Source organism: Cynocephalus volans, chromosome 3 (assembly GCF_027409185.1).
Source record: "Cynocephalus volans isolate mCynVol1 chromosome 3, mCynVol1.pri, whole genome shotgun sequence".
Classification (NCBI taxonomy): Eukaryota; Metazoa; Chordata; class Mammalia; order Dermoptera; family Cynocephalidae; genus Cynocephalus; species Cynocephalus volans.
This window is the reverse complement of record NC_084462.1, coordinates 26,156,758-26,175,043: the sequence shown is the minus strand read 5'-3', so window position 1 is coordinate 26,175,043 and position 18,286 is coordinate 26,156,758. Positions and strand designations below refer to the sequence as shown.

The following is an 18,286-nucleotide window of genomic DNA, read 5'->3' as shown; positions in this document are numbered from 1 at the left end:
CACGCAGGAAATCGAGAAGTCAGCCCACACCTCTGATCAAAGCAACAGAAACGCAAACAACAACAAAAGGTTCAGAAACATTTCCTGGGGTGTCTGGGAGCCAGAATTTGGGCCTACAGAGTTCTCACCAACAGACTTCCAGAAAGCCGCTGCTGTTCCCTGCCACAAATGCTGAGGCCAGCCCAGCCACAGGCAGGAATAAAGTGCTGTCCAGTGCAGGGCCCTTGTCACATCAGGGGTGGCCTCATTCCTCTACCTGTCTCCCACTGCTCAGCAGCAACCCAGCCACTAGGCCTTGGCGCTCATCTGCCTCCCACCCCAGAGTTCTGGGGCCCCTGCCTCCTCCCTCTTTTATCCCCACCTACTCCGGGCACAAGGAGGAGGAGGACAACAGGGGAGACCCACATGCGGCCCCTGGCACAGTGAGCACTGGGAATGCGTGCCCAGGGAACTGTGCTTAAACCAGGGGCACACGGATGAGTGTTGTGGAGTCCACCAGAAGCTGCAAATATGTGCATGTCTCAGGGTCTTTCACTTTCATCAATATTTTAAAGGTTGAGAACCATGACTAAAAGAAGCAGAACTGTTTATCTATTACTGAGCCGTACGCGGCTTGTCTAGAAAACTTTATCACCATGGACATAAGAGTGTTTCTGTGGGGAGAGTGAACAGTCAAAGACTTCAGTCACACTATCCCAGCATTTAACATGCTATGCCATTCCATTCTATTTGCTTGCTAAGAAAGGGAAGAAACTTTTAAAAGAACTGGGACAGAATTTTATCCCCATAGCCAAACCGTCTGGCACACAGAAGGTGTTCAATAAATATTTGTAAAATGATTAACTATTACTACAAACCAACTTTTATAACACTTCATGCTGAAACGACCTATATTTGATCCTGTTTTTTAAAGTTCCCTGAGCTAGTTTTGAGAAGCAGAAATCAACTGTGTCTGATGGGTACATAGTGAATGTTCCAAGTTAATATTAATGACAAACATGCTGGACTCTAGGTGCCAGGCCTGTGCAGAACCCTTCACATGCGCACAGGCATGCATGCTACCTGTGAGCTGGGCCCTGTCAACACTTTTCCTTTTTTTTAAACAGATGACAAAACTGAGACTTTGGGAGATTAAAGAATTTGCCCAAAGACACATAGCCAGTCACATAGCCCAAAGACACATTACCTGCAGTAGTATGTATAGAAAGTAATATACCCTAGAAATACCCCACCATCTATTATGGTCAACTATTGATTATTAATCCAGTAAGAAATAAATGTTTTCTTAAAAAAAAAAATATGAAAGTTTTCCTTAAAAGGGACTCTTTTTTAAAAACTTAATTATCTAATGTGATAATAGAAAGGGACTATTTTTGATTCAAAGAAAATGCAAAAAACTCCATTTGCAGAGAAACTGCAACTCCTTCACATCATAATTTTTGGATTAAAAAGACATAAGCAATAATATCAAATGACTACAAATACATTAATCTGGTGACATAAAATTGAAACCAAAAATTCATTCGAAACAAAACATCTTCAAGGCTCCAGCCATCTCAGTTCCCCTCCTGACATTCCCACGCTTCTCCCGCCTTTTGGAGCCCTGGGTGGCCAGTCAGCAGCCCCTGCTTGCAGCCCTCCCAGATACCGCGCCGTCAGAGCTCACCTTCTCCCTCCTGGATTTGAGCTTTTTCCAGTCGCCCTTGGGAAGGGCCAGTGTAGGAAAATATAAACTCTCTGCTGGGAGGCTAAATAAACCTCACTCACCTCTGAATTATCACAGGTGCAGATTCCCGCATATTAGACATGTCAAACATTTAACAGACACTGGAAGGAGATTTTCTTCTTTCCCAGAACAAGGAGGAACTTGGACATTTTCATCAAGAGTCAACACACTTGGTACAACACCAGCAAGAACCCCAGCATCCCTGGCCCTGACGTGCTGGCTGCCCTGGGACAAGGGCCTGGTCATCACTAGTCTGGCGGCAGGAGGCCAAAAAGGTCACGGGCTGCATCCATAGGAGGAGGGTGCTTTCCCTGCTGACAAGCCAAAGTTTTCTTTACCACTGAGAGCAAAGTGCTAAGCAGCCTTCCTCTTTCCCCATCCTATTTCTAAAAGTGTTACCTCCACGGTGAATGTTAATCTGTTTCTTGGTTGTTTAATAATCTCTTTGGCGCTATAGCCGGAGGAAGTGACCAATGCTTGAAAGATGTCAGGGCTCCTCTAGGCTGAGACCCTAAACAAAATGATGATCCACTATCCCCTCTGGGCTAAGCTGCAAGGCTCCACAGGTGAGGCCACAGCCCCCACATACTCACATGTGCAGTCAGAGGCCCCCACCACACACCCCTCCTCTGTGTACCCCAGAGGACTTTGGCTGCAGCTACCACTCCCACCACCACTCCAGTTTGAAGTGGCTTCAAAATTTCAAGCAGAAAATTCTGGCTGGTGGCATAAGTGAACCGGAACTGGGTCTCACCTCACTTCCCACAGGGGCCCTGCACAGATTCCATGTATGGCCCTCAGATAGGGAAAAGCAAGGGGAGCCGTTGGGGCAGGAGCCCCAAGCAGCTCCACCTTCCACATGTCCCTGGAAATTTATTCTGCAGTAAGATTCTCCCTATTGCCGTGGAAGAAGCCTAAATGGGCACCTGCCTCGACCAACTGGCAGAGGCTGCACAGGGAGCAAGCCAGAAACTTCTATCCCTTTTCAGGTGGGTTTCCATGTCCCCTTCTCCATGGAGGACGATGTCTAAAAATGTGCACTAAAAGGAAATGCTCCAAATGGCATTTACCAACCAGGCTGCTTTCTACCAGGCCTCTTCTATGTACTGTGATTAGAAGGAGATAAAAATGCACAGTGTAAAGCTGGGTTTCTTTGAGTAACTGACGTGGCAGCATTCAACACAAGCCAAGTGAGCTGATCCCTAGTTCCTGCAGAACATGGCCTGCGTTCCAATGTCAGTGGAGGAACAGGACGCAGTTCTGTTCAGTTACCATTTTCAACTGAGTGCTAGGTGCTAGGTGGCCTGGCACAGCCTTCTGCAGCTGAGTAGGCATCTGGGACTCGTAGAACACCCAGGACTCCAGTGTCTCTGCTAATCTTCCTTGCAGTACTTACTGTATAACAGATTATATTTATTTTTTTGTTGTTTGTTGCCTCAGAGGATGGCTTTGCCCTTCCTTTGTATTTTCTATCGAGCCCCCTGGACATATGGTCACCAAGGCAAGGGCAGTAAGAGTACAGGACAGTGGAAGACAGCACCTGGAACAGTGCTGAGAGTGTATCACAACATGGACGTGTAGAGGGTTGGCCTGGGGAAACGGAGTCAAAGATGAGAGCTCAGGAAACCCCACCACTAGACCTTCCAGGAAGATCTGCTCTTAATTAAGCAGCCTGAGAGACGGAGGCAACGAGAAGGAGGTTCTGTTGTTGGCTCTTTTCTTTTCTCCTGTCTTTGCTCATGACAAGGCTGAAGACGGAAAACAGCACCCCCTGCCTCCAACAGCTGCAGAGCGGGCAGTAAGCCCCAAGCAAGAGTGACTCCAACCTGCACTCTTGGTCTGACAGGACATGGGAGACCCACATTCAAGGGCAGAGTGAGGCAGAGAGGGTAAGTACTGGGTTTAGAATCGAAATCCGTAGGTAGTTCTGCTTTGAGAGCCCTCTTTCTTTCCACTGTGCTACCATGTACTCTCCCAAAATATTACTCTGAAAATAGAGGGTGAACTATTTGTCTTCCAAAATGATTCACGACAGCACTCCCTTGAATAGCAAGCTCCTTCAAAACATTTAAAATGAGTCTACTTTAAAAAATTCAATTCACACATAATTTTTACAGTGACACTGTATTGTAAAAGTTAGAGGCGTCTCTCCCAGAAAGTGGCTTCTCTTCCAGGCCTATTCCCTTGTCCTGCGTGGAAGAACCGAGAGCCATGGGAAGACTCTCAGGCCTGGGAGCCGGGCTGAAGCTGCGGCGGCTGTGGTGCACTCACACCTGAGCAATGGCCGGAGAGCCATCGCAGCCAAACTGGCAGAAGCCACCCCCTCCTGGGAAAGCAACTCCCACATCTGCTCATCTGTCTGTGATACTCTCATTTCTTTTTATTTCTTACTAAGCCTTTATATAGGGACTGAAGGGGACAAGGGACCTAGAAAACAGACCAGGAAAATGCTGCCCCTGCAACTTTAAACCTTGTCCCCCTAGCACATTCTTGTGAGAAAAAAAATAGGAGCCCATTTTCATTGCCCTTGACAGTATATTTCAGAGGCATTTAAAAGCCCTGGCAGACTAAATGTCTGTTTTACAGGAAGTACTGGCATGCTGCTACCCTCAGATGTGCGCAGCCTTCAGACACTCTGCTGGCCTGGCACTGGGGAGGGGGCCTGATGCACCTCTGCCTCACCATGTCCCTCTGCTCACTGCTCCCTTTGTGGACGCAGGTGGGTGCTAACCCACATGGAGCCAGAGGCTGGGATGGGCTCCAAGGCCTGACATCTCGCACACTGGACGGACCACAAAGTCTCACATGCCCAGCTTGTGTAATAGATGCATACGGAATTAGCTCGTGCTTTAATATTTCCAGACCACCTATCAATTGTCTCCTCCCCACTGCCCGTTCAGTGGCACACAGTCTGCTGAAAAGAAGCAGAGGACAACGGAAGAAAGAAGGGGCTTACTGGCCATGTGTTTGATGAAAAATGAAATGCTTACGACACATTGTCTGTGTATGTACTAGAATAATAAGACCCCTTCAAAGAGATCTTGATGGCAACCCCATCTCACCTCTGGAGTGTTCTTCTTGAACTCTCGGCTCTGCTCGATAAGCCGCTTTCTGGACTGCTCGCTTTCATCTTGCCGGTTTGCCAATACTGTTGCGGTGGCATCGAGTTCTCTCTGTTGAAAGAAACAAAAAGGAAAAACAAGATTGTAATTGCACTTTGTACCAGAAAAGACCATATTTGCATTTGACCAGAACACTGCAGGGAGACCCCATGGTGGCTCCAGGGATTATCAACTCCTCGGAGGAGGAAAGGCTGGAGGATGGCAGAAAAGGAAGGGACACAATCCATCCAGCCCACGTGCCCTGGTTGGAGAAAACCAAGCCTGCTCAGCTGGATGCATTGTGTACAAAAGTGCACTGCACAGATGACTGCTCCTGTAACAGAACACGCAGAAACATTTTTCGGGTAAAACCAGAGGCAAGCCGATGCCCAAAGGACACCTTCTCTGGAGTTGCTCAGGGTTTGTTCTCCACAAGTGTCTCTTGTAGCCATTGTCCTGTGCTCCAGTCCTTCTGCTTAACTCTGCGCTTTTCAGTGGGGCATTCTGTCTGGCTGTCCTTCAACAGCGTAGGCCTGGGATCTTTTGTAGTGATACACGATGTGCTTTCACTGAGCAAATATTTATTGTGAGCTTACTTTAGGCCAAGCATCATGCTCGGGGGACCATTAACCTATTATTAGATTTCAAGAGGGACCTTTAAAAGGCAAATTCCAAGAATAATTATTTCCAATATCTTGTAAACTTTTTGGAAATCAGGCACCTGAAAATAGTAGTTGTTCTCAAACCCTTTTACTTGCATGGGAACTGTGAGGAACACAGGAGTGGGTTCTCATACAGGGATCTGCAAGGGGCTAAGGGCTGTGGGCGCTGTTCTCAAAGCACCAGAGAATCTGAGCCCCGGCCTCAGAAACCCGGAGAGGGGCTGCCACGAGGAACTGTTTCAAACAAGCCTGCAGCAGATGGGCCCAGAATGGGGCTCAGATTGACAGCAGGAGCACAGGACATGCTGCTATAGCTGCTGAAAGAAAGGCCCATTTTCTTGTTGAGCTGCCTCAGTTACTAAAGACACACAGCGGCACGTTCTGCTTCAGAGTCAAGGTGGCTGCTCCTAGTGGTTTCCCAATGGTAGGGACCACCAGCCTGCAACTGAGCAGAGCAGGGACCTAATAAATCAAGGGCTGGAAGGTAAGGAAAATCAGAGATGAAAACCCATCCATAGACACCCAGGAAGCACATTAGAGTCTTTCTCCACCCACCTCATAAAGTTCCACCCGCTTTCCTTTTTGGTGGAAATAACCCAACAAGCCTGTAAGCCCTCCCAGTAATGCTTCACTGGTACCACTATGGGGTGGGCCACTGCCAGCCAAGAAGACAGAGTGCTGGAACAAACATCCAGCGCGCCTGGAAATCACAGACAGTTGGGGGTGGGAGAGATACCACCACACCACACTCTCTCCGCTTCAGTATTTCTGGCATTAAAGCAAATCTTGGGCAAACAAGTCCAAAAGAATAACGTGGGCTAGAATTCAAGAACAGATGTCAAAGCTATTGCAGAAAAGAGGGAAACACTGAACATTTTGATAGACCACATTTGAAACACATCCCAGTGAAGTGAAGGCAGGGAAAAAGAGCAGCCGAAACCAATGTGGCAAAGCAGGGAGAGAGCTGGAGAAGACAGAGCAGTCACAGATAAGCAGAAGGCTTTTCAAAAATATAAACAATCTGGTAAGGAGGAGGACTTAGACATCTATATTTAAGCAGCAGCAGCAGAAGTTATAAAAGAAGACTTCAAGGAGGGGGGAGAAAAGCCAATATTGAAATATGACAAAAAAGAAAAAATGGATGTTTTGTTCCAATCACACACAGACAGAAAACTTACAGAAAAACAAAAAGAGCACAAACTGCTTTCAATCGGGTCCCTCCTTCCTCCACTGAATGGAAGCCTGAGTTGGGGTCCCCCAGTCAGTGGGTATCTGCTGACTTCTTCGAGCTAGCTGACGCTGGATGCTTGGGTACAAAGGTGACAGTGGGGTCTCAGTCCCAACCTCTGCCTTCCCATCTAGTGGGGAGACTGGGGGAAATGACACCAAAAGAGCATGTCCACCTGGGGCCTGCCCCTCCACTCTGAGGTCTCATCCCAGGCAGAGGGGTCAGGAAGCCTGACTGAAGAGGGCTGAGCTGAAACAGGTGGCTTCATGGAAGCAAACCCACCTTGCTTACAGGGCTGCAGGGCCAGCACCCCTGAGGCAACTTGCTGCTGGCAGTCAAAGGCTCTACAGGGGGCCACCGCTCTCCCTCACCCAAGCTTGCAGACATATGCAGGTCGGCATGAAAACCTACAGGGGTCTCCAAATTTAACACTGTGCCACCACCCACCACCACAGAAACAGATTGGCACAGCGAGGAGGAGAGACTACACTTCCACTGCCCCAGATTGGGTTGGTCATAGTTAAGGCTCACAATCTTTGACCAAGTCCTTTGTAAAAGAAAAAGAAAAGAAAAACCACCACCAAATCCTTTTGAAGGACACTAAGGCATTCTCAGGCGGTGGAGACAATGCTAAGGGAGGAGATAGCTATTAAACATAAACCAAATACTGTTTTATTATCTACCAAGCCTGCCTATATTCAAAGTGTCAAATATAATGACACATTAACAAGAGAATTTAATGTGTTTAGGGGAGGTGGAGGTGGGGGCCTACAATACAGAACCCTCAGCCCGTGAGTCATGAGTCACATGTAAAAAGGAGCATGGGAGAGTCCCCACATCTGAAAGGCATCAAAAAGTCTCAAAGAGCAAAAAAACTGGAACCAACCTAAATGTCCACTCGTGGCATACTGGCATAGCCACTCACGGATTATTCAGCAATGGTTAAAAAAACATACAGTCCTACCCAGACTGTATGGGACAGGATGAGTATCAGGCTATACTAAAGCAGAAAAAGCAAAGTTCAAAACAATGCCAGAACGGTTTAAAGAATATCTATACATATGCTCACACAGGCTTTGATGATCTCTGGAAAGACACAGAAGAAATCTGTAATGTGATTGGCTCTCAGGAGGCACCAGGGAGGAGGGAGACTTACTCCACAGTAGTATCTTTGGACTATTTGCCAGGTGCATGTATTATATAGTTGGAAAAACTGCCATATATATTAGTTTAAAAAGTCCTGTTAATGTGAAAAATACATACACATGTAGTTATAGAAATATGCTTTACATGTGTTCAACACACAACTGTATAACACATGAACCTCTGTGTCCACTGCCTTCATGTCCACCTACAGAGGGCAGAGGCCTGGAATAGACGGCCTCTGGATTCGGGTGATTAAAAAAGTGAGGAGAGCACGTCCTCTGTCGAAACAACAGCTTCTTCTGTGCACAACGTGCTGCCCACTGGCCAGTCTTAGTGTATACAGAGGAGGTGGGGAGAGAGGGAGAGGGAGGGGGAGAACTAAGAAGACGATGATGTGGGAAGGAGGATGAGGGGGAGGAGGAGGAGAAGAGGAGGAGGGAGAGGAGAGAGAGAGAGGGAGCAGGAGGAAGACTACTAAAATAACGCTGACTTGGGAAGGAGGAGGGGGAGGAGGAGGAGAGCAAGAAAGGAGGAGGAGGGGGAGGAGGAGGGGGGAAGGGGAAAGGAGGCGGGGGCAGCAGACAGTCACAGAAAACACCACCCAGCACAGCCAGTACTCTCCAGCGGAAGGGCAGAGGAGGATGTCCCCTCAAAACTATCTAGAACTACTCTCCCACTGGAAACCTGAGCCCCACATCCCAGGTAATGGCAAGCTGGCTGGGCTGGCAGCTAGCCATGGGCCTGGAACCCAGAACTTCCAATGAAGCCAGAAGAGCTGTTAAGTTTTACTGAGAAAATGCCTGACAAGGACAGGCACGTGAATGCAGAAAGTGTGGTTCTTTTCCTTTCAAAGTGATCAAGGGATGACTGGTATCAGGGAGTGACAAGGTCAAGAGAAAGACTGGCTGTGGAACCACATGGCACAGGATCCAGCCCCAGCTTGGCCCCTGGGCAGGTATGTGGCCCAGCCCACCTCACAGCAGACCAGGCCCAGGCGTCAATGCAGCAAGTGGGTGTCACGCTCTTCGCTCTGTCAAAGCCTCAGCCACAGCGCCCCAGGGCCGCATGCCCGTCCTCAGAAGAGCTTCCACGGCCAAGGCCCAGGGCATCCACAGCAGGAGCGGGCAGGCCTGTAAGCAAGTTGGCCTAGCTACCCATGTCTCCCTCATCTCAGAAATCTAGGGCTGTGTGTGCAAAGGCAGCCCTCAACCTATGAACCTGGTGGAGCTGGAGAGCTGGGGATGGCTGGATCCTGTTCTCCTCACTGATTAGAATTTCTGGGATGCTTTTTCTCCGTTTCTGACAGATCCTTAAAGGGCAAAGCTCCTAACATGTTAAGTTTCCCTCTGCCTGAACTCCAGCCTCCTCACCAAGTATTCAAGATGCGTTAAAAACAGAAAATAAAAAGCTACCACATAGATAGCTGCCTATTTAAAAGAAATTGTGGAGAAAAAATTCCCAAATAAAACAAGCCTTTGAATAATGTCAGTGATCAGTTTGGAACTGGTCACCTTTAACATGTTTATGTCAGTTGTTTGTTTTAAACTTAGGGGTACTCACAGTGCCCCCCACCCCCACTTTTGCTGAAATTCTCTTTCTTAAGCCCCTAGGCCAGGCCAGACTCCCATAGGGCCTACAAAGAGGCCCCCCCCCCACCCACCCCTTGGCTGTTGGAGAAAACACACCTAAGCCAACTGTACCAGCAACACTAGTATTCTTTTATTATCTCTAACTTTAATGCAAAGAGTTAGTTCATCAGGGATTATCTGTCACACAAATCAAACAGCACATCCTATGTAAGAATTTTAAATGGCTTTATTAGTGAAAACTAATATCACTTATGCAAAATGGGAAAGGCCAAGCATGGTTTCTGCAAGGGGCTCCTCAGAGCATTTTTTGTTTTGTTTCCAACGACAGGATCACATGGATGGATGGAAGGTGCTAGAAAGGAGTGAAGGGCCCAAGCCCACCCCCAGGCTCCTTCCGTCACCTCTCCCAGCCCCCTATTCAAAACATCTGAACACCCTTCATACAGTGGCATCAGAAAACCCCAGACTAGAATCAGGCTCTGTCCCTGCTGTAACATGTGTGGTTGTGGTCAAAAGACTTCCCTTCTCTGGACATAATGAAGATAATGCATCTCAAGTTTCTGGCGTTGGAAATGCAGCATCAGGGTTAGTTTTCTGTACTAACAGAGTCACACACTTCACCTCAGACCTGAATTCATTCTGCCACCAGCATTCCCAACTAGGCCACGGGCTCCAGGGACACAGAGACAAATCGAAAGCCGACACTGACCTCCAGGTGCCCACAGTCCAGCAGAGGACACTAGGCAGGCACAAAAGAGTGACAAGACAGAAGGGACCAGGCCAGTGGAGCAAAAAGAGAGGAAAAGGTGAGAAAAGGGACAAAGTACTTCCAGCAAGAAAGATCTCCAAACTTTGTGAAGAACATGCATCTTAGCTGGGCCCATGGGCAGATGGGCTCACAGTCCCTATTACCCTCTTCCTCATCTCAGCTCAGGACAACTGAATGGGGGCCTCAGAGACCCAAGGAGCCTTGTCATGGTCACCAAGTAGAGCAGGGGGAACACAGGAAAGTGCCATCTGATGAGCAGATGCCAGCCTGGCTTTGGCATGGAAGTGGTTAAAGGGGCTGCTGGGGGTGGGCGGACGATGTGGAAATAACTGTGCTCAATTAGAAACATAAAAACCCACTTCCATACACAGTGATCAAGCCATCCATTGCAAATACACAGATACACACATACACATGTAATTAGCTTACACATATACAGGATTTCTCAGGAAGGCTGCACAAGAGCAAGATACTGGTAATGTCTCTTACTCTAGGGAGGGGAACGAAGGGGCTGGGCACTACCGGGGTTGAGGGGGTCCTTTCACTGGCTATTCTTCTGTACCTATAGCATTTTGAACATGTAGATGGAATGCCTACTCCTGAAAAGTAAACATTTATCTTTCAAAATCTCATTTTTTCACATATAACGAAACATTGGCTTTGAAGGAGCAGTAAGGACCTAGGCATACCTCATTCCCAGATACATGCTCCCACCTGGCACAGCAGGAAGCTCACTGTGTTCTCTTCAAGGTCTCCATTTAAAGGAGAACCTTCCAGAATTCCCAAAATAAATGTTAATGTTCTTGCTTATTTTACTAGTTTGAAGTTAGGAACAACGTCTGACCTCGTCCTTTCCCAGTGTTTATGCAGACACTGAATCCTCACTCTTCCCTTCCCTGCTCCCAGCCTGTGTCACTGTAGAGTACCACTGAAACCCGAGTGATGGCTGCAGTATTCTGACATCAGCATACATGATGCCAGGTATGTGGACCGAGTGGCCATCCACCTCAGTAATTCACAGCTTCCACAGAACCAGACTGATGACCAACAGGGACCCTGAGGGGAGGCTTACATGTGGCAACAATGGGACAATGGGAGGGACAGACCCACACCGGAACCGCCATTGTCAACACTCACCCGCACCACACAGGCCTGGCTGGGTGAACCAGGGCCTAGAGAGAAAGAAGACATCTGACCAGGGATGAAAAATGTGACTCAAAGGGCTGGCCCATGGCTCACTTGGGAGAGAGTGGTGCTGATAACACCATGGCCCTGGGTTCGGATCCCATATAGGGATGGCCGGTTAGCTCAATGGGCAAGCGTGGTGCTGACAACACCAAGTCAAGGGTTAAGATCCCCTTACCAGTCATCTTTTAAAAAACAAACAAACAAAAAAGTGACTCAAAGCAGGAAAGCTGGAGAAACTGGAGTGTGTGCAGGGAGCCACATGGAGTCAGTCTGACCAAGAGGAAGCCCCCCCACCCCCGTTCCTTCACAGCACGTGGTGGGGGAGCTGTAGAGGTGACTGAGACCCAACACATCCCCGCAGGAGAGGGACATGCCCTGCCAAAGCCACATGGTGAGCTTGTCATTCCCGCTCAAAAGCCTTCAGTGGCTTCCCAGGGGGACTTGGATAAGACCACCCAGTGCCCACCAGGCCCCTGCAAGGCACAATGACCTTCGCTAGTGTCCCTAGAGGGCTGGGTCCTCTCCTTTCCCCTCTGACCTCAGCACAGGCTAGTCTCTCTGCTTGGAAGCCTTTCCTTTTTCTCTTCCATGAAACATTCAGATACCACTTCCCCAGCCCCTACCCCCTCCTGCCTCACCCCAAAGAGATGGTAACATGTGTGCCCAATTCCAGGAGCTGCTCCTATGGCGGCGATCTAGTCTGCTCTGCATTTGAGTGTGATGCCATCTCCCCATGGCCTATAAGGTCCAGCAAGGCCTGCGTTGTGCTCGCTATGGGATTCCCAGCACTTCACAGAGTGCTGGGGCACATCATAGGTCAGTGTTTGCTAAATAAAAGAATAAGCTAAAAAAAAAAAAAGGAAAAGGCAAAATATACTAACTGTAAGAGAAGTCCAGAAAAGGTGCAAAAGGGTTCAGAGGAGGAGAGATCACTTCTGCTTGGGAGGAAATCGGAAACTGCTTCATGAAGATAATAGCATCTGAGCGGGACACTAAGAGATGGGGTGGGCAGGGAGACCAATAGAAGGAGAGAGAGGACACATTTAAGGACTCTGCAGATTGGCAAGGCTTCTAGTCAGAATGAGATGGCAGTGAGAAAAAGGCAGCCCAAGCACTGAAGCCTTGGATGCCAGAGAACAATCCAGAACAATTCAGGGGGCTAGGTGGTGGGGTCTGAGGAGACTGGCTGTGGAGCCAGTTCCTAACGGCTTGGCAGCATGGAAAGGACGGATAGGAGGGAAGGCTGGGGTCCTGGAGACCCACACCCTCCTCTATCTCAGCTTCAGAGGCCTCTGGGTCAAGCCCCAGAACAGTGCCATTTTTATATGAATTAGGATCATTTGTCTAAAAAGCACTATCCCCACCCCACTCTGCTGAAGCCATGCTGGCCACGCTCTCCCAGTAGCCTGGAAAGAAACCTACACCACAGCTCCACCATAAGAATGGGAAACAGGAAACAAGGGGGCCAGGAAAAGCCGATCCTAGCAGTGCTTACAGGAAACTGTGGAGCAGCAGAGCAGCCGTGGGGTTCCCTGTTGGATGGGATGGCGTTGTCTTCATCTCTGTATCCCAGCACCCCTGAGACAGAGCTCCCCGGAGGGGCGACTGTGGAAGGGAGTGCTGAGTGTCCTTCCCAGGGCAGGGCAAGACAGCTTCCTGGTGGCACCCAGCACACACCTCAGCACCTTACATGCTCATAAATGCTGGCCAAACTGGGTGGAAGAGTGTGGTTGCCCAACTCAGGGAACAAAAAAGTAGGCAAATGCAAGTGTGTGAAAAGCAATCACTTGCCTACAGATCAATTTCCTAGTTATCTGGGGCGTTAACAAGAAAAGCTGTGTGTTTCGACCCTTGTCAAAAATCTTTGTGCAGGGCAGTTGTCCAACTTCTCCCACCTCGGAGATTAGGATCAAATGAATGGAACGAAACCTCCTGGCCAGATCTCACAGCAATCAGCAGCTGCATTTATAGCATGGTTTTCCCACCACGAGGGTGGACTCTGTCTCCTGGTACCCCAAAGAAAGAAGAGAGCATGTCCCAGGTCCAGGAGCGGCAAGGAGGCACCGGCAGGGGGTTGTGGAGGGAAGGGCACTGAATTTCTGATAAGAGGTACCCACTTGAGTGTGGACTCCCACTGCCTGTTAGGTGAACGGCCTTCAACAAGCCACCTAATCCGTAAAGTGAGTACAATGCCACCTACCCTGCTGCTTCTCATAAGGATTAGCGAGAGGGATATAGGACCCAGTGGGTGTTCACTGTGGTCACCCCTGCTACCTTGGCCCCAGACATCTGCAGGGCAGCAACGACTCCCAAACTTGGAGAAGAGTGGGCACACTTGAAAAATAGCTACTTAAGGGTAAACTAATATCACATTGCTTTCCTAGATGTGTTGCATCTTTCCCCCAAGATCAGAGAACAGGAAAAGACCTGATTCCATTTTTACCAGACCATGTCTGGCTCTTGCTCTCTACTGGGGAATGATGGAGCAAGGTTCTGAGACCATGACCCAGAGACACAGCCTTGGATAGATCTCCCAGCTCACACCCTTCCTAGCTCTGTGACCCAGGCAAGCTACAGAGCCTAAAATGGGGACAAAATGATACACACCTTGTAGAGCTGCTATGAGGATTAAGATAAAATGCCCAGCACCATGAGTGACAAGATCAGCTTGTCTTTTCCTCTCGCTATTCAACCTGACCCCACATGGTATAAAGATTAGTTGCCCTTGATCCTTTAACTCTGAAGACAGCATTTTACATCTAACATGCACCCAATAGTTTAGATTCTGGGAGATGACTTGATAGTAATTTCCAATCTCAGAAATTTAAGAGAAACAACTGAACTCGTTATACATGTACTACCCGGGGCCTTTCCATGTAAAGGCTGCACTACTAAATTTGTTGTCCACAACCCTAGGAAACTGTACAAGTACTTAACGTGGAGTGAATGGTGGGGGGCGGGAGGAATAAGATGGAAAGGGACAAAGATGGGGTCAAGACTTCTCTATTTGTGTACAAACATAAAATTTTGATTTTGGACCAAGTGAATACATTAGCTATTCAGAAAACAAAATTGAATAAAAATAAATTGGCCTAACAAAAGCTATGAGTACAAACTTAATACAAGCCTTTTTGTGAATTCCTGGGGACTGAGAAATTTCTGTAGAGAACCAAAATTTTATTTTTTGTTTTTCATCCCGTCAAAAACCCACTATGCAAAGACAAAAAATGCCAGATGTATCCAACAAGCACTGTGCTACACATAATACTTGCTAGACTCTCATTTAAACAGTGAGATGTGAGAGACGCTGTCTCGGTGATGCATAATGAAATATGAGGCGATCAGACAACAGGAGTCTCTGAGAGCACGTACACATGGCCAGAGCTGTGGCAGGGCCAGGGAAGGATGACTTTCAATCCTAATGTTACAGATCAATTGGATCATATGAAATTCCTGATATTCGACCCTTTTTGAGCTACAAAAATGTCTGTTTCATAAGTAGTATTTTTTACTGCTCTCCTTTGGCTATATCTCAAAACAACACAAAATTCTGCCTGCCAGCCTCAGCCTTTTAGACACAGCCTTTTCTCCACCCCTCTCCAATCTTCAACTTCTCCAAGGAGCCCAGAGGATCCTTCCTCCCCTCACAAGCTCCTCCCCCATGACATCAGGGGTGTGGTCTTTGGTATCTGGTGATCTCAATTGCTATCTCCCTGATTATCTTGCTCCTGGAGGACTGGGGGTGGGGGGGGGTCCCTTGTTTGCTGCTTCCTGTGTCCTCCAGGCCACAGTGTCCACCTTCTTTTATAGACGCACTGGGTAAGAGGGAGAGCTGCTGAGGTCTGGGCCTGCTGTTAACACTGCCCCTCCTGTGGGCCTCGAGATCAACTTGGGAAAGAAGCAGCCACAGGAGTAAGGAAACTGAGGCTCCACACATAGGTGACTTGCCTTTGCTAACAAAAATGCCCAGGGAATGGGTCCCTTGACTTTGCGGCTTGTATTACTCTTTTTATACTTAGTATATGAGACAAATTTTATACATTATATGCTTAGTATACATGAATATAGCGTACACTTAGTATATACATTAGGAGACAAATGGGAACTTGGTAAAACTAAGAGATGTCTGTGAAGGTTGACTTGGGAGGGTTTGTGGCTAACATGTCCATTGCTCCTTGATGAACTGCCCCCCTGCTCAGGCTCCAGGACAGAAGATGAATGTCAAAGAGAACAGACAAGCAGAAACTCAGCTGCATCCAGAATGGAGAAAGAGACAGAGTTGAGATCTTCAGCAGGTTGACCTGACAACCCATTAACTGGACCCAGGGACCAACTAATTGAATGAGAGGTGGTGAAGAGGAACTGCACTATCCAAAATGGTAACCATGGGCTGGATGGTTAGCTCAGCTGGTTAGAACACGGCCTTATAACACCAAGGTCAAGGGTTCAGTTCCCCGTACCAGCAAGCTACCAAAAAAAAAAAAAAAAAAGGTAGCCACTAGCCCCATGTGGCTACATAAATGTAAATTAAGTTAAAAATTTGGTTTCTCAGTTGCCACCTATACCACTTCAATCAAGGGCTCACCAGTCACATGTGGCTAGTGGCAGCTGTATTTGATGGTGCAGATATAGACCATTCCATCAATACAGAAGTTCTAGTGGGTGGTGCTGGTCTAGAGTGACTCTCCAGGTCCTCAGGGTGAGGTTATTGACCATTACAAAGCAGGCACTGCTGCCCAATTTCACACATTGAGGACACTGATGATTAGGTAATAGACCAGCTTTGCCCAAATCACACCAGGAAGGCAGTAAGGGCCAAGACTTGAACCAGATTTGGGTAACTCTGAAGCTGAGGCTCTCTGCCGTAAACCATGCTGCCGCCTCTTCCCCACACTCCAGCTAAACTCACTTTCCTTTCTCCAGGAAATAGGGGGCAAGGTCATCAGCGAAAAACGAGGCAGGGACAGGGAAACCGTTGTTTTAATCTCAAAATAATTATGCCACTGCCAAAAGGAATAACTCTGATCTCATCTACACTGGTAAAACTGTTTTCATCCTAAAGTATTTGTTTCAGAAATAAGCCTTTAATTTGAATACTTTAGGAGCCAACATTTCTGTCTGTTGAAAATGTTCATTTCCATTGTTTGGCAGGAATCAATTTGTTAGGGCACCAGCCACTCTGGCAACGGCTCACTTCCACTTCGCTGGGAAAATGCTGGCGGCAAAGCCATCCAACGCCTTGCAGCTCACTTTCTCTGTTTGGGCTACCCCAGCCACAAACATCTGCCAGGGCAGACTTGGGCTGTGAATCAAAACAAACCACCCAGCATGTGTGCTAGGACAGATATGCGGTGGGGGTCACTAGGAATATATAACTGGGCTTGGTGGGCAAGTGGCTGTTTAGGATTTTCAGAATCAGAATAGATCTTACTTATTTTGCACGTGGTACAAGACATGTAAACCAGTATTAGGTGACTTCTCACATAGCCCTGTTTCTTACAGAGCTAGGCCTGCCCTGTCCAGGGGCATTATTGCAGTCCAGGAAGCCGCAGGGGGGCATATGTGGCAGATCAGGCCCCATCTTGGATTCAGCTCCTCCTAACTAAGGGAATTCAGGAAAGTCACCAAGACTCTCTGAGCCTTGTTTTCTCATCTGTGAAATATATCACCCACCTTACTTCCCAGGGTCACCAGAAAACTACATGACATAAAGAATAAGGAAAACTCCTATAAGTTAAACAAGTTCCATGGAAATGGTAGTTCTTATATCATCTTCTTCAAGGATTAAGTATCCTCCAACTTCCACACTTAGCTCCCTTTTTGTACGGGGGTGGGGGGCTGCTTAAGAGACAGATCATGAAAGTTAAAAGCTATCACAGTCATAGGTGAAGTGCTAATAACTGTGTTTTGAAACTGTCAAGTTTGGAGTTTTTTTTAAATCACAGCTGTGTCTTGCACCAGAACTCTACCTGTGGCTGCATTCCCTTCTCACATTTTAATTAGCAAATAAAAACTCCAAAAAGCTCTCAAAATGTTTTTGCCTGGAATTTATAAGTAAAAGTTAAAAGATGCCAAGTGACTCCTGGGAAAAACCAAACTAGTAACACACATCTATCAACAGCGCAGAGCAAGTTCATCTGAAGAGCATATGCTTAGCAAAGAAATACCATCTCTGAACCAGCTTTGATTTTATTTTTGCAGTTAATTTTCAAGATTTTTGGTACCATGTTCAGCCAGCCAGGCTTACAACATCCTGCCATTGGCTGAGAGCTGCTACCAGCCAGATGGCCCTACAGAATGGCACTCAAACGGCAGAGGATGTGGTTGTCGCCAGCAATTCCTTCACTCTCTCCCGGCACTGGTACTGCTGGTTGCTATCAGGAACCTGGGTGCTGGGCTCCTACAGGTTATGCTACAGGACTGGTTCTGGTGCCAAGAGCAGATATAAGATTTTAAAGGGGCTATTTAAATCCTCAAAGACTTTCACCTGTAGCAAAGAGCTGCCCCATGAGGTGCCCGGGAAGCACTGCTGCCAGTCTGCCCACTCTGGGCACCTGAGTGGTGACTCCACTTGTCAGCTGCACCTCCTCCTGTGCAGGGAGCTTTCTAAAAGACAGTTGGAGGAGCTCTCCAAAGCCAGCTAAAGAGCTATTACTAACTATCTAAACTCACATTGAAGGTTGAGGACATACAATTAACAACAAGCACAATTACAACAAAGTACTACTGCTACATAATGGGGCTCCAATACTAGTTCACATCCAACACCCCCAAGCTCTGACCCAGCACAGATGGCCCCCTCTTCATCCTGGATCTCTCCTCTGGGCCCCATGGGGGACAGCTGCTTGAGGCAGGAAATTAAGGCCAATTACAAAAC

At 47.8% G+C, this 18,286-nt stretch overlaps 1 protein-coding gene across 10 annotated transcripts in view; it reads right to left on the bottom strand.

Annotated features, from left to right (window-relative positions):
* Nucleotides 1–18,286, bottom strand: part of CUX1 (cut like homeobox 1) — a 349,741-nt gene that overhangs the window by 269,514 nt on the left and 61,941 nt on the right. For all 10 annotated transcript variants that reach the window (XM_063091582.1, XM_063091583.1, XM_063091585.1 and 7 more), the window contains exon 2: nt 4,789–4,899. In XM_063091582.1, the coding sequence (XP_062947652.1) occupies nt 4,789–4,899 (111 nt within the window). The remainder of the gene's footprint in view (nt 1–4,788; nt 4,900–18,286) is intronic.